Source organism: Rhinoderma darwinii, chromosome 4 (assembly GCF_050947455.1).
Source record: "Rhinoderma darwinii isolate aRhiDar2 chromosome 4, aRhiDar2.hap1, whole genome shotgun sequence".
Taxonomy (NCBI): domain Eukaryota; kingdom Metazoa; phylum Chordata; class Amphibia; order Anura; family Rhinodermatidae; genus Rhinoderma; species Rhinoderma darwinii.
Window position 1 is genome coordinate 28,819,814 of NC_134690.1, and position 16,271 is coordinate 28,836,084.

The 16,271-nt window shown below is 47.9% G+C and overlaps 1 protein-coding gene across 1 annotated transcript in view; it reads right to left on the minus strand.

The window, feature by feature from the left end:
* Positions 1-16,271, minus strand: part of CYP39A1 (cytochrome P450 family 39 subfamily A member 1) — an 81,565-nt gene that overhangs the window by 64,590 nt on the left and 704 nt on the right. The window contains exons 2-3 of the mRNA XM_075860955.1: positions 10,715-10,850; positions 6,812-6,986 (exon numbers count right to left, since the gene is read on the minus strand). Coding sequence (XP_075717070.1) covers positions 6,812-6,986; positions 10,715-10,850 — 311 coding nt within the window. The remainder of the gene's footprint in view (positions 1-6,811; positions 6,987-10,714; positions 10,851-16,271) is intronic.

Sequence of the window (16,271 nt, forward strand, 5' to 3'; positions counted from 1 at the left end):
TTCGAATCCCTTTCAAAGCTAGCACCGCTAAAAATTCCTTAGTCACATCCGAGACTCCATTCAACTTCAGACCGAACGCCACCGCAGACACAAACTTGTTCACTTTGGACACTGACACACCCGATTCATACGCGTCCCCCAGCCAATAAAACAGGGCCACTAATCTGTCCCGGTCAGACCGGACGTCACCTAGTGCTCCCAACTAACACTCCCATTGAGCCAAGCCAGCCCGATAAGCTGCCCACGTAGAACTCGCCAAAGATCGCTCAATCAACGCTTCTGCTGCAGAGAAACCAAATCCCATAGATGATCCGGGCACAACTTGCCGATCCGATCTGCTGCCGGCACCAGCTGACAAAAACGATCCCACTGCAAGCAAGAAAGGGCATCAGCAACACAATTGTCAACCCCTGGCACATGCACCGCCACCATCCAAGCATTCAATGACAAACAAACTAGCACTAAATGCCGAAACAGTTGAACCACCGGAGAAGACGACGCCGAGATATTATTAATAGCCGAAACCACCCCCATGTTATCGCAGTGAAAAAAGATCTTCTTGTCCCTGAGCCTATCCCCCCAAATGGTCACAGCGACCACGATAGGAAATAGCTCGAGCAGGGCCAAGTTTTTTGTCAGACCGTGCTCAACCCAACTATCAGGCCACCCCCCAGCACACCACTGGCCCCCACAATAGGCCCCATAACCGCCCCCCTCCAGCGGCGTCTGTAAACAAGTCTAAGTCCACGGAATCAAAAGCCCCAGCCATCCAAAGAGACCGACCGTTGTATTGCGCCAAAAACCGATGCCATACTTCCAAGTCGGCCCGATGCTCACCGCACAATCTCACAAAATGATGCGGTGCCAACCCACCCGCAGTTGCCGCCGCCAAACGTCTACTAAAAACCCTGCCCATGGGCAGTATCTGGCACGCGAAGTTCAACTTCCCCAAGACAGACTGTAAACTGCGTAACGTAACCTTTTTAAGTCGAGACAACGCCTGAACCTCCACCCGCAGAGCCGTCAATTTGTCCTCCGGGAGCCTGCATTCCATCAAAACCGAGTCAATTTCAATGCCTAAAAAATGAATAACCGTAACCGGCCCCTCCGTTTTTTCAGGAGCCAACGGGACTCCAAACTCTGGCATGACACCTTGCAAAGCATACAAAACATTGACGCACACCCTGAACCACCCGGGCCAACACACAGAAAATCATCAAGGTAATGAATGACAGACCTTACACCTGCGACTTCCCGAATCACCCATTCCAAAAAAGAACTGAAAGCCTCAAAATAGGCGCATGACAGGGAACAACCCATAGGCAAACAACGGTCCACAAAAAATTCCCCTTCCCAAAAACAACCCAAAGCTGCCTCAATATCTGTTTTTGCTAACAAGGCACCTTCACCCGCCTCCCGAACCAAAACTACCGCCTTATCAAACGACGCGTACACCACTGAACACAACACCGGATCAATCCCATCATTCACCGAAGCCCCCCGGGGAAAAGAAAGATCATGTATCAAAGGAAACTTGTTTGTCTCACGCTTAGGCACCCCACCCAACGGGGAAACAACAAGATCCACCACCGGTGGTTCCACAAAAGGTCCCGCCATGCGGCCCAAGGTCACTTCCTTACGCAGCTTATCCGACACCACCCTAGGGTGTTGATAAGCGGACCGGAGATTCCGACGAGTGACCGGAACAACATAAGGGGGGGGGGAAATCACAAAACCCATGCTAAAACCATCTGCAAGCAACTGCGCCCAGCCCTATCCGGAATACCTACTTAGAAAGGGGGCCATCTTTTCCAACTTCACCGGCATCACCCCCTTGACCAGCTGTACCCCCTGTTCCACTTCCCTTTTTGCAGACATTTTGACGGGCCATGGGACGCCCCGCTGCAATGGGAACACATGTGCTTGAACTTGCACGTTGCCCCAAATTTACATTGGCCGTCGTTAAACTGCCAGCAAAAACCGAGCTTGGGACCAGAACCCTGACCGGACAGGCCGACCTGCCCTGCAGACCCCCCGCTCCCTGGAAAGGACTGTACCTGCTTAACCAGAGCCGTCACCATTAACCACAACGCGATGTCTTTCTGGTCCCATCTAATGCTGGGCCGCACCGCCTTCCTCTGCCGAAATTGCTCATCATACCGCAGCCAAGCCACCCCGCCGTACACCCGATGCGCCTCACCGATTGCATCCATATAACAAAAAAGAGCGGAACAATGCTCCGGAGCCTTCTCCCCCACAATGCTAGCCAATATCGCCAAAGCTTGCAGCCAGTTCCCAAACGTTTGCGGAATGAGCCGATACCGCCGACGTTCCTCCTCTTCTTTCTTACTATCATCCCTTTTCCCTTTATCCAAATTTAATTTTGCCAAAGGAAGAAGAGAACATATCTCCACATACTCATCCTTCCAAATGCGCTCGCGCACCTCCTGTTTCAAATGCGCCCCCAACGGGCCGTCAAAACACACATAGACCTCCCCCCGCGCTCTATCATCTAACCGCACCCTGTCACCCTCCTGAGCCCCAACTGTCTGCACCGACACCGCCACAGCCCCCACGGATCTCCCTACCGGCACCCTATCTTGAGGTTGCCCTACCACCGCCGGCGCCGCCACCCCCCCAAACCGCAACCTGGGCCACTCCCGCCGATACCGGGGCCCGCGACCCGTCCAATTTGTTGACCAGCTCGCGCAAGCAACCCACTAGGTCAGCGAAACCACTACCACTCACCCCGGAAAACACGCCGACTTCCGCATTGCCCGACGCAACCCCCAACATGTAAGTAGTAGGAAAAGAGGCAGAAGAGAAACACCTACCTGGCTGCTCAGGCGCTGTGATCCCGCCAGCCGGACGAACTTGAACACGCTGGGGCTCCTCAACCGCTCCTTCTTGAAACGCAACCCCCATCTGCGACCTCTGCCCAAACACACAATGCGAGCACGGAGATCCTTGACCCGATTGTCCCGAAGGGCCAACCTCCCTGGAAGCCCTGATGCTGAGAGGGCCAGCCACCTGCTGCCCGGTCCGCGGAATCCAGACTTCGGACTGTACGCCACGGCCCACCGGACTCACCGTCCCCCCTGAAGAAGGCCAAGAAGCAGCCAGCCCCCTGATTGGCGCATCACCAGGCGGGGCTGCCGACGTCCCTGTCTCCTGCACCACACCAGACGGTGGGGGGTTATTTAGGAAGCCAGGAGCCAACCCCCCCTAACCGCCAAGCACTGCCGCGGCTGGGGATTTCTGCCAAGCCGGGGCCCCCGAAGGAATCCAGCTCTCCCTGGAGACCGGCCTTCAGCGACCCTGGAGGGGCTTCCCCTGCGGCGCCGTGCCCGCGGGACTTCTTCTGGGCTTAATCTCGCTGGAGGGTGGGCACGCCGTGACCTGCGAGCAGGCATGGCATCAGATGAACCGGCATCAGGGATGATCCCTCCACTAGCCGGGGGGCTGAGCAGCAGAGGGCTGCCCAGATCTAAATCCATCACTACAGGGGACGACAGGGAAGAAACCGCCCCACCCCCCACCCCGGACACCGCGCGATGTGAGCCCAGCTGTCGGCGGCACAGGCATCCCCACTAATCTTGTCACCTCCGCCTCTAACCAGCCTGCATCCTGGAACTCAGCGGCCGTCCGGAGCAGCTCCACGAGTCCCTCAAATGATGTCATCGCGATCAGGTAAGACGCTGCAGACTTCTGCTGCTGTTGCTTCTCTCGCTGTCTCCCTCGAACTGAGGAAAACAGCGGGAAGCCGCGCTACACACTCCCTCCTCCCCTCCTAACCACTCCCCTAACAACTGCTACGCATTTTTCTTAACTCCTTCCTACCCACTCCCTCCTATCCTGTCATGGCGGCCTCTCCTTATTCTTGCAGGGCGGCAGTGCGGCCGCTCCTGGACTAAGTCATGATAGACTTTCAATCTCTGAATGCAAACATTGGCGCAAGCTGTATGATCAATCTGGCGCATCTTTCTAGACATGTTAGACAATTTTCTATTCCTTATACCAGCTATTGCTTGGCTTAGTTCACTCAGTTTTTTTGCGCCAAATTTTTGTTGCACTTCAGTGCATTTAAACCACGCCCCTTTCAGCTGAGCCACACCCATTTTCTGAGACACTTTGGTAGAAGTGTCTAATGAGGCGGAAACATCTGTTCTTTTTGGTGCAAATCCATAATAAATCGGTTTAAATTGATTTTTGCCCAAAAAATTGCGGCAACATAGGCCAGAGTTCTGGAGCAACAACAATAGTAAATCTGCCCCAGTGAATGTACCATTTCCACTGAAAGCAAGCAGGAATCTTAAAAATGGTGAGGATTAAAACGCAAGATTTATCTAGACGAGTTTCAAGGAAAAGTGGAGCAGTTGCCCATAGCAACCAATCAGGTTCAAGCTCACATTTTTCAGAGGCCCTTTTGAAAATGAAAGAAGCAATCTGATTGGTTGCTATGGGCAACTACTCCACTTTTCCTTTGCAAGAGTCCTTTCAATCTCCCCCAAAACGTATATGTTTGTTATACAATAATTATGCTTTATTCGTAGAAGAATGGATAATCCCTTTAATCCACACTGCCCTGCTTAGACTATGTTCACATGCCAAAGTAAAAACAGCTGTAAAGTAGGGAGTTGCTTTCAAGGGAAAACAGCCTCTGATTTTCAGCCGTTTTTAAAGCATCAAACGTTGGCATGGAGCCGTTTTTCAAACTGTTTTACTATTTACACAATGAAAAACGGCTCCAAAAACGGCTCAAGAAGTGACATGCTCCTTCTTTTTATGGGGCATTTTTTACGCGCCTCTTTTTCAAACGGCCGCGTAAAAAAATGCCCCGTCTTAACGAAACGCCCTTTTCACCATTGAAATCAATGGCAAGATGTTTGGAGGGGTACAGCTTCCGTTTTTTTCATGCGTTTATCAATGTTTTTATACCCCGAAAAACGCCTGAAAACACTGCGTGTGAACATACCCTTACTATAAAAGTAAGTTCACACATAGCGTAAATACTGTGGATTTTCCACAACGGATTTAGTTGCCGAAAAATCGGCAGCATAATACAGTAGCAGCAGAGTGGATGAGATAAAACAAATCTGATCCACCCGCCGCGTAAATGATAAGCAGAAAAAACGCTCAGAAATTGCCCTGCGGTGCGTTTTTTAATCCGCATTAAGTCAATTGTATTTGCGTAAATGCTGCTTTTTTGTGGTCGGTTTTCCCCATTTAATTCAATGGGGAGGTAAAACCCGAAACAAATAGCCGTTGTTGCATTCTTTGCAACGGAAAAGCTGCAATTTTGCTGCAAAAATCGCAACTCAGAAAAAAAAAATATTACTTACCCAGAATTCTCTGCTTCTTTGTCCTGGGAGGACGCTTTATCCCATGTGACTGATGCAGCCAATCACAGGTTGCAGTGGTCACATATGATGAAATGTCATCCCAGGAGGCCGGGATGCAGGACGGCGGAGGGACGCGGCGTCACCATTGCTACGTACATATGAAGCTTTTTTTCTTTTCAGGTGTAATTTTCCACAGTGGACTTTCTTGTCGAAAAACTGCACCACAATTTGGTGCGCTTTTTCGGCCGGAATTTGCTTTTACGCAGCGCGTCCGCCCAGTGTGAACATGCTCTAATGAATGTCCTGCCTGTACCTTCTGTCAGTTCTTCCTGTTAGATGAAGCATATACAGTCGTCTTTTGCCATCACCATCACGCACTTGCATGCCGAAACAGTGTCGGAATCGTTTTTTTTTTTCCATCCCAGCCCAAAAAAATCTGAAACTTAATTAACAAGCCCCATGTACCCCATAATGGTACCAATTAAAAAACTAAATCTCATCCTGTAAAAACAAGCCCTCATATGGCTAGGAATGAGATGATGAAAAAGCGAAAAAGATTGCTTAAAGGGTTAATCTGGCACCTGATCATCCAGAATGTTTGATAATCCGGCACTTGTTTCCAGTCCAGAATTACAACATATTGTGAAGTTTCACACGACCAGAAGATTGAGCAGACGGATTTCCTGGCCAGTGACTTTTATACATCCGCTTCTATGACCTTCCAATAATCCAAACTATCAGGTTCCATTAATGCCGGATTAAAGGAATTTTACTGTATATTTTGGAAAGTATAGAATATTTCATTAGGGGCAAAAGAAAACTCTTTACATATGGTCTTGGATTGGGTTTTGATCTGGGACCATGACGCTATTCAGTAAGGCACAAGATCATTTTGTATTGTCCTACATGGATAACACATACTGGGTCACAACCACTAATGGCATCCACTACATTGGAATAGTGGTTGTCATCCAGATTTTCTTAGACCCCGAATGGCATTTAAATCTACTCATGTTATGCAGATATACAGTGCATCCCCCTGACTCCTACTCCTGGACTGCCTATGTTTGTGTCAGTCTTTACTGCAGTTCTAGCCTTCTATTCACAAAAGATCAGGATCAGTGCTATAGTTCTTGTGGCAGCAATCCCTGGACCAGCTGTTTGAAGGACAGTTCTATATGGAATGGCTTTTCAGACTGCACAGTTCATACCGTGACTACAAAAATGTTAACTTTTATATCTCGAAAAAATTATATGAATCATCTATAATCTATAATATTAACATAGCAGCTCGTCACATGCCAATTTTACTAAAATTGCTTGATGCACAAACCCACAGTGGCAGGATAGTCCCCATCTGTTTTCACTTAAAGGGGCAGAGCTTTGTTAATAAGGGCGAAGTTATGTTGTTTCTGGGAGGAGCTTCTGAACAATATTAACCCTAATAATCCCTATGTTGGATGTCTTACCTTACCAGGTCATAGAGATCCTCAGTTCCCTGTGACTCCAGCTGTCCCAGTTGTGAATTGAACGCCTTGCACAGACGAGGGATGTACGGATTCAGTCTGTTCCGTGATAGCCTCAACTTCAACATATCGTGGATTGCACTGTGCGACTTGAAAAAGTTTTTCTTCTCAATAGAAGCTTTAAACCAGAACATGAGAACATCTGTCAGTGCTGCTGAATACAGAAACTATTTTTTTTCCTGGTAAAGTATGTCTTATACTCCAGTCACATCCAAAGCAGCTTTCTAGAGGTTCCCTGTTAGTTATTAGGCTGCAGAATCTCACATCTTAAGACCCTGAATAAGTACCATGGAGAGCTGACCTGTAATAGTAAATCCTTGTATTACATGGACAGCCATTCCCCAGCTGCTGCAGGGGAAATGTGTGGTTGGCCGCAGCTTCCCCCAGTGATAACAGATGCTCGCTGAGGGTGAGACCAGGGCCGGCCTTAGGGGTGTGCGACCTGCGCCTTGCACAGGGCGGCGGCGCTTCTAGCAGCCGCTGTGGCTGCTACAGCGGTAGCGACGCCACATTCAATAGTATCTGCGTCTTTAGGACGCAGATACTATTGAACACTATAGCAGAGCAGGGAGGTATCTCCCTGCTCTACTATCTACTAGCGCCACTGTAGCTCCCTGAAGAAGCGGAATCCCCCTGTGGTCGGGGACTCTGCTCCTGGACGGTGCGCTTGATGTCCCAGTCCCTATATGGACAGTGACATCAGGGGCAACTCCTGAAGCGGAATCCCCGTCCACAGCATTGCTGACGCTGTGACCGGGGATTCCACTCTAGGAGAAGCCCCTGTCCATATATTGACCGAGACATCATGCGATCCGTCCAGGAGCAGAATCCCCGGCCACAGGCGGATTCTGCTCCTTCAGGGAGCTACAATGGTGCTATCTCCAGGAAGGGGGGGTGCTACCTACAAGGGGGCTGTGTGGCACTACCTACAAGGCGGCTGTGTGGCACTATCTACAAGGGGGCTGTGTGGCACCATCTACAAGGCGGCTGTGTGGCACCATCTACAAGGCGGCTGTGTGGCACTATCTACAAGGGGGCTGTGTGGCACCATCTACAGTGGGCATGTGTGAGTGGGGGGCTGATGGTCATTTTACTATGAGTGGCAGGCTGATGATTATTTTTTTGTGAGTGGGGGGCTGATGGTCATTTTACTATGAGTGGGGGGCTGATGGTTATTTTACGTGAGTGGCGGGCTGATGTTTATTTTATTGTGAGTGGGGGGGGCTGATGGTCATTACTGTGAGTGGGGGGCTGATAATCATTTTACTGTGATTGGGGGGCTGATGGTCATTTTACTGTGAGTTGGGGGCTGATGGTCATTTTACTGTGAGTTGGGGGCTGATGGTCATTTTACTGTGATTGGGGGGCTGATGGTCATTTTACTGTGAGTGGGGGGCTGATGGTCATTTTACTGTGAGTGGGGGGCTGATAATCATTTTACTGTGATTAAGGGGTTGATGGTCATTTTACTGTGAGTGGGAGGCTGATGGTCATTTTACTGTGAGTGGGGGGCTGATAATCATTTTACTGTGATTAAGGGGCTGATGGTCATTTTACTGTGAGTGGGAGGCTGATGGTCATTTTACTGTGAGTTGGGGGCTGATGGTTATTTTACGTGAGTGGCGGGCTGATGTTTATTTTATTGTGAGTGGGGGGGGGCTGATGGTCATTACTGTGAGTGGGGGGCTGATAATCATTTTACTGTGATTGGGGGGCTGATGGTCATTTTACTGTGAGTTGGGGGCTGATGGTCATTTTACTGTGAGTTGGGGGCTGATGGTCATTTTACTGTGATTGGGGGGCTGATGGTCATTTTACTGTGAGTGGGGGGCTGATGGTCATTTTACTGTGAGTGGGGGGCTGATAATCATTTTACTGTGATTAAGGGGTTGATGGTCATTTTACTGTGAGTTGGGGGCTGATGGTCATTTTACTGTGAGTGGGAGGCTGATGGTCTTCAAGTGGTTTCCACCCCTGACCTCCAATTAAAATTAGTAGGAGGCAGAAAATAGCTTCAAAGGCTTAAAAAAAAAAACACAAAAAAAAAGTCAAATAACGCTTTCAATTCAAATTCTGCCTCAAAATTCCTGAGGGAATTTTGAGGCAGATTTTTTCTGCCTTACAAAAAACGCTGTGTGAACATACCCTTAGGGTATGTTCACACGCACTAATTACGGACGTAATTCGGGCGTTTTTGCCCCGAATTACGTCCGAAGAAAGCGCCTCGATAGCGCTGACAAACATCTGCCCATTGAAAGCAATGGGCTGACGTTTGTCTGTTCACACGAGGCGTATATTTACGCGCCGCTGTCAAATGATGGCGCGTAAATAGACGCCTGCGTCAAAGAAGTGACCTTTCACTTCTTGGGGCGTAATTGGAGCCGTTATTCATTGACTCCAATGAAAAGCAGCGCCAATTACGTCCGTAATGGACGCGGCGTTCAAGCGCCTGCACATGCCGGGTGTTCACATGACAGCGTCCGTAACGGCTGAAATTACGGGGATGTTTTCAGGAGCAAACATCCCCGTAATTTCAGCCGTAACGGCATGTGTAAATATACGCCTCGTGTGAACAGACAAATGTCAGCCCATTGCTTTCAATGGGCAGATGTTTGTCAGCGCTATCGAGGCGCATTTTTCGGACGTAATTCGGGGCAAAAACGCCCGAATTACGTCCGTAATTAGTGCGTGTGAACATACCCTAAGGGTGTAGTGCTTGTTTCTAGTCTTTTTCTGTCTTTCTCGATATTTGGTAGGGGTGCCCTGAGGAATTTTTTTTTTTCAGGGGTGCCTCAAGTCCGAAAAGGTTGGGAAACTCTGTACTAAGCTACAGGATCACGCTGGCCTACGCAAGGATCCCGTCGTCGGCGTTGTGGAGCATCTCAGCTTGTCGTGGGAGCAGGGCCTAGGTGAGTAAAAAAAAAAAAACTTGTTTGGGGGGCACTGTCTACATGGGGGGAGGTGGGGGGCTGTATGGCACTGTCTACATGGGAAGGTGGGGGATTATGGCACTGTCTACACGGAGGAGATGGGAGATTATGGCACTGTCTACAAGGGAGAGGCGGGGGATTATGGCACTGTCTACAGGGAGGCTGTATGGCACAATCTACAGGGGGGGGCTGTGTGTGGCAGCCAGGGGTGGGGGGCATTATACTGTATGGAGGCCACTAAGCGGACATTCTAATGTGTAGGGGCACTACAGGGGGAAATATACTGTGTGTGGCACTTAGGGGGCATAATACTGTGTCCTTGAAGGGGTTATAATATATTATTAAATGTTATTATACTGTATGAGGGTCACTAAAGGGGCAATATACTGTGTGTGGGGCACTAAAGGGGCATTATACTGAGGATGGCATTATACTTTTTTATGGGGCATTTTTTTTATGGTGGGGGTAGGGCGCCGAAATATAATTTCGCCCGGGTCACCATCTATCCTAAGGCCGGCCCTGGGTGAGACAACTGCTTTAAAAGTTTGCTCAGCTGCAGTGCATCATTGGAAATTCTAAATGCAGCTTTAGATGTGAATTGTGAATGAGACATGATGTAATTAAAGATCAGAACAAGATACCAAAAGCTACGTTTTGCAGAGTTAATCAACATTTCACGTCGATTTAAAGCCGCCCCATCAGGATAACCACCTTTACTAAAGCAACTCCCCCGATATTGAGGTACAGTAATCGCCAATCACATCCTGGCCCCCCTGGAAATCAGTTGCTATTGCTGGGAGAAGCTGCTGTCAAGTGCAAATATCTGACGAAAAAGGAACTGGAGCCCCTTGAATTTCCACGACTAGACTTTCGCGTTCAGAATATTTCCCTTCTGTGCCATGACTCCGGCGGTTACCTGTGTACTGGACCGGCTTCTGTACAGCTTGCTGGAAATCCACCTGTTTGGACGTGAAGAACGTAGACACTGCCTCATCTCCACTCACAAAGGTAAGTCTGTTCCCAGCAGCCATCACCGTGAAGACCGGACCGTGCTGGACAAAGAACATCAGATTATACACATTATTTTAGGAGCTTCGGACAAAACTTCATAAAACTTTAGTGACAGAAGGAGAACTGCAGCAATGGGTCCAAGGGCACACAGAGGACAGGGGTCAGGATTATTTTGTTAGTTCATGCCACCACCCCACGTCATCATCCCCCATTACTGTTCACCCCTCTGTTCCCAGACCTTGTTGGAGCGAAGGGTCGCAACTCCATCAGGCTGGTTTCATCCTATTGTTGTGCTGTCAGTGGAGAGAGGAAGTCACCCATGAGGAGGAAGAATGGGGAAACCCTGAGCTGGACCCACTCCCTAGAGACCTTATAGCATTGCACCTTTTATAGGTGGTTTTGTCCCACAGATCTAAGAGAACTCCAATATTCACCATTAAAGAGAATGTGTAAGCAGAAAATAACCTATTGTCTTATTGAAATTTTTAGGTCAAACATATTTAAATTAGAAAAAAATTGTTGATTTTTAATTTTCTAAGTCATTAGCTACATTAAAAAATAATCCTAAAATCTTGCTGCTTTCACTCTGGCCACTGAGCCTCACAATAGACTGATCCTTCCTGTTCTGTGGAGATCACTTCTCAGCAGTCATCTCATTATCATCACAGGCAGGATTACACTGACAGGTAACACCTATATACAGTTAGGTCCAGAATTATTTGGACAGTGACACAAGTTTTGGCATTTTAGCTGTTTACCAAAACATATCGAATATACAGTTATATAATGAATATGGGCATAAAGTGCAGTCTCTCAGCTCTCAGACTCTCACATCGTAATTTGAGGAAGGGTTTAGGAATTACAGCTCTTTAATATGTAGCTGCCTCTTTTTCAAGGGACCAAAGGTAATCGGATAATTATCACAAAAGCTATTTAATGGGCTGCATGGGCTATTCCCTCGTTAATCCATCATCAATTAAGCATGTAAAAGGTCTGGAGTTGATTCCAGGTGTGACATTTGCATTTGGAAGCTGTTGCTGTGAACCCACAACATGAGGTCAAAGGAGCTCTCAATGCAAGTGAAACAGACCATCGTTGGGCTGAAAAAAAAGAAGAAACCCATCAGAGAGAAGCACAAATGTTAGGAATGGCCAAATCAACAGTTTGGTACATTCTTGAAAAAAAAAAAAAGAGCGTACTGGTGATCTCCTCAACTTCAAAAGGCCTGGACGTCCACGGAAGACAACAGTGGTTGATGATCGAAGAATCCTTTCAATGGTGAAGAAAAACCCCTTCACAACATCTACCCAAGTGAAGAACACTCTCCTGGAAGTAAGTGCATCAGTATCTAAGTCTACCATAAAGAGAAGACTTCATGAGAGCAAATACAGTGGGTCCACCACAAGTTGTGATCCATTAATCAGCCTCAAAAATAGAAAGGCCAGATTACACTTTGCCAAACAACATGTAAAGAAGCCGCCCAGTTCTGGAACAGCATGAAACTAAGATCAACCTGTACCAGAATGATGGGAGGAAGAAAGTATGGAGAAGGCTTGGAACGGCTCATGATCCAAAGCACGCTGCATCCTTTGTAAAACATGGTGGAGGCAGTGTGATGGCATGGTGGAGGCAGTGTGATGGCATGGTGGAGGCAGTGTGATGGCATGGTGGGGGCAGAGAGATGGCATGGTGGAGGCAGTGTGATTGCATGGTGGGGGCTGTGTGATGGCATGGTGGAGGCAGTGTGATGGCATGGTGGGGGCAGTGTGATGGCATGGTGGAGGCAGTGTGATGGCATGGTGGGGGCAGAGAGATGGCATGGTGGAGGCAGTGTGATGGCATGGTGGGGGCAGAGAGATGGCATGGTGGAGGCAGTGTGATGGCATGGTGGGGGCTGTGTGATGGCATGGTGGAGGCAGTGTGATGGCATGGTGGGGGCAGGGTGATGGCATGGTGGAGGCAGTGTGATGGCATGGTGGAGGCAGTGTGAGGGCATGGTGGAGGCAGTGTGATGGCATGGTGGGGGCAGTGTGATGGCATGGTGGGGGCAGTGTGATGGCATAGGCATGCATGGCTGCCAATGACACTGGGTCACTAGTGCTTATTGATGATGTGACTGAAGACAGAAGCAGCCGGATGAATTCTCAAGTGTTCAGGGATTTACTTTCTGCTCAGATTCCACAAAATACAGCAAGGTTGATTGGACGTCGCTTCACAGAACAGATGGACAATGACCCAAAACATACTGCGTAAGCAACCCAGGAGTTTATAAGGCAAAGAAGTGGAATATTCTGCAATGGCCGAGTCAATCACCAGATCTCACCCCGATCGAGCTGGATTTCACTTGCTTAAGACAAAACTTAAGGCAGAAAGACCCACAAACAAACAACAACTGAAGACACTAAAGAAAAGTCCGAGCAAAGCATCACCAAGGAGGAAACCCAGCGTCTGGTGATGTCCATGGGTTCCAGACTTCAGGCCGTCATTGCCTGCAAAGGATTCTCTACAAAGTATTAAAAAAAACTAACATTTTATTTATGGTAATGCTAATTGTGCAATTACTTTTGAGCCCCTGAAATGAGGCGGCTGTGTAGAAAAATTGTGGCAATTTCTAAACATTTCACAGGATATTTTTGTTCAACCCCTTGAATCAAACCTGAAAGTCTAAACTTCAATTGTATCTCAGTTGTTTCATTACAAATCCAATGTGGTGGCAGCAAAACCCAAATCATGAAGATTGTGTCACTGTCCAAATAATTCTGGACCTAACTGTATATATATATTTAACACAGGATCCACCATTCATAATAAACTGATCCTTCCTATCCTGTAGAGATCACTTCTTAGCAGTCACTTTTCAGCAGTCATCTCATTATTATCACAGGCAGGATTACACTGACAGGTAACACCTCTATATACAGAGAACACAGGATCCACTATTCATAATAGACTGATCCTTCCTGTTCTGTAGAGATCACTTCTTAGCAGTCTCCTCATTATTATAACAGGCAGGATTACACTGACAGGTAACACCTATATATAGATGACACAGGATCCACCATTCATAATAGACTGACCATTCCTGTTCTGTAGAGATCACTTCTCAGCAGTCATCACAGTATCATCACAGGCAGGATTACAATGACAGGTAACGGGTCTATCATGAAGCTGGAGGTAGATAACTCAGAAAATAGGTGCTGGACACAGCTCTCCCCCCCTCCCCCTCCCCCCCCCCCCCCCCCATGCAGAGGCGACATAGAATACATAGAAAACTCTCCCATAGAAGTCAATGGGCCCCTCCTATGGTCCATGTGGCTGCTGTAAAGAATATTTCTTAATGCTGTTAACAGCTGCTAAGGCAAGATGGCGCCCCATCATTATGTACAGAAAACAAAATTTAAAAAAAATCTACAATCAATCAGAAAAACAGATTATGTTTTACTATCTGCTTTTAATTAGTAAAGAAAAATATAGGCAATGCATTCCGTTTAAAGAGATACTCCCAGTATAGACAATTCTCACCTATCCACAGGATAGGTGATAAGCGTCTGATCGCTGGGGCCCACTGATCACTAGAACAGGGGTCCCAAACCCCACACATTCCTTTTAATCTCTCCGATGTTTCATCACCCTGTAATACACGTACACAATAAAAGATCTATAGATAAGATACAGTCAGTGGGCTGTAATGTGGGTGAATCTGATCCTTGTCCTCTTGTATAATAAATAGAGTAGACACAGGGGTGTGACTAGAGTTACATACACAAGACTCACAGTAAGGGGAGATTCAGACGGACGTTGCGTTTTTGCGCGCGCAAACAACGCTGCGTTTTGCGCGCGCAAAAAACATTTGACAGCTGCGTGTGTCATCCGTGTCTGATGCGCGGCTGCGTGATTTTCGCGCAGCCGCCATCATAGAGATGAGGCTAGTCGACGGCCTTCACTGTCCAAGGTGCTGAAAGAGCTAACTGATCGGCAGTAACTCTTTCAGCACCCTCGACAGTGAATGCCGAACACAATATCGAAAAACCTGTTGGAAAAAAAGAAAAAGTTCGTACTTACCGAGAACTTCCCGGCCGTTGCCTTGGTGACGCGTCCTTGGTGACGCGTCCTTGGTGACGCGCCTCTCTTGACATCGGGCCCCATCTCCCTGGATGACGCGCCAGTCCATGTGACCGCTGCAGCCTGTGCTTGGCCTGTGATTGGCTGGAGCTGTCACTTGGCCTGAATTGTTATCCCGGGAGGTCAGACTGGAGGAAGAAGCCAGGAGTTATCGGTAAGTCAGAACGTCGTTTTTTTTTCTACAGGTTCATGTATATTGGGATCGGAAGTCACTGTCCATGGTGCTGAAACAGTTTAACTCTTTCAGCACCATGGACAGTGACTATCTCCTGACGTCGCGTACCGATAATTTTTTTGCGGGTTCGGCCAAAACGAGTTCGGCCGAACCCGGCGAAGTTCGGTTCGCTTGTCCGGCTTTGCTCATCGCAAAGACACTCCGTTTGGATGTTCGGAAACAGAAAAGCACGTGGTGCTTTTCTGTTTATATTCATCCTTTTGACAGCTGGTGCGCAAATCACGCAGTTCGCACGGAAGTGCTTCCGTGCGGCATGCGTGGTTTTCACGCACCCATTGACTTCAATGGGTGCGTGATGCGCGAAATACGCAGAGTTATTGAACCTGTCGCGCTTTTTGCGCAGCAGACAAACGCTGCGCAAAAAGCACGGACTGTCTGTACTGCCCCATAGACTTGTATTGGTCCATGCGTGCCGCGTGAAAACCACGCGCCCCGCACGGACCGAATACACGCTCGTGTGAATCCCCCCTAATGGAAACAGAAAAGAGGAGAGCAGGAAAGTTTCTGTGTATAGTTGTATGCAGGTGGGTGACCAAAGAGCGTTCTCCATAGCCTCCAATATGGCCGACAGTGATGTAATTCTCAGTTATAGAAGGAAGAATCAAACTATTGCTCTAACAAGTGAAATACTGATTAGAATAAGAGAACAGGAGCATTTAGAGGCACATGGGACCCCCACCTATAATAAATATGACATCTTTGAAGACCATATTACAGTCTACATATTTTCTGATGCTTAGTTTTAGCCTGTAATATAGCTAAGCGCTGCATGCACAATTCTGCTGATTGTAGCTGGAAACAGTCAGCAAGCTTGTAGTTATATACACTCCTAATAACTTAGATGGGTCCCTAAAATACATGGGACTCAGAATAATGTATAGTAAAGTAGAATATACTTCCTAGAATACAAATCAGAAGAGCAAGCTCGGTACAGACACTGAACAAGCAGCGGTTGTTGGAGATTTCAGCTCTGAAGAATGCAGAACTGTTAATGCAGCTATGGCTTATAACAAAGTGAGCACAGCAATATGTGTACAATGTTACTCAATTTGCTATGTAGATTAAACTGGCCACTTCACCAACTTGGTTTCTATTCACTTCTGTT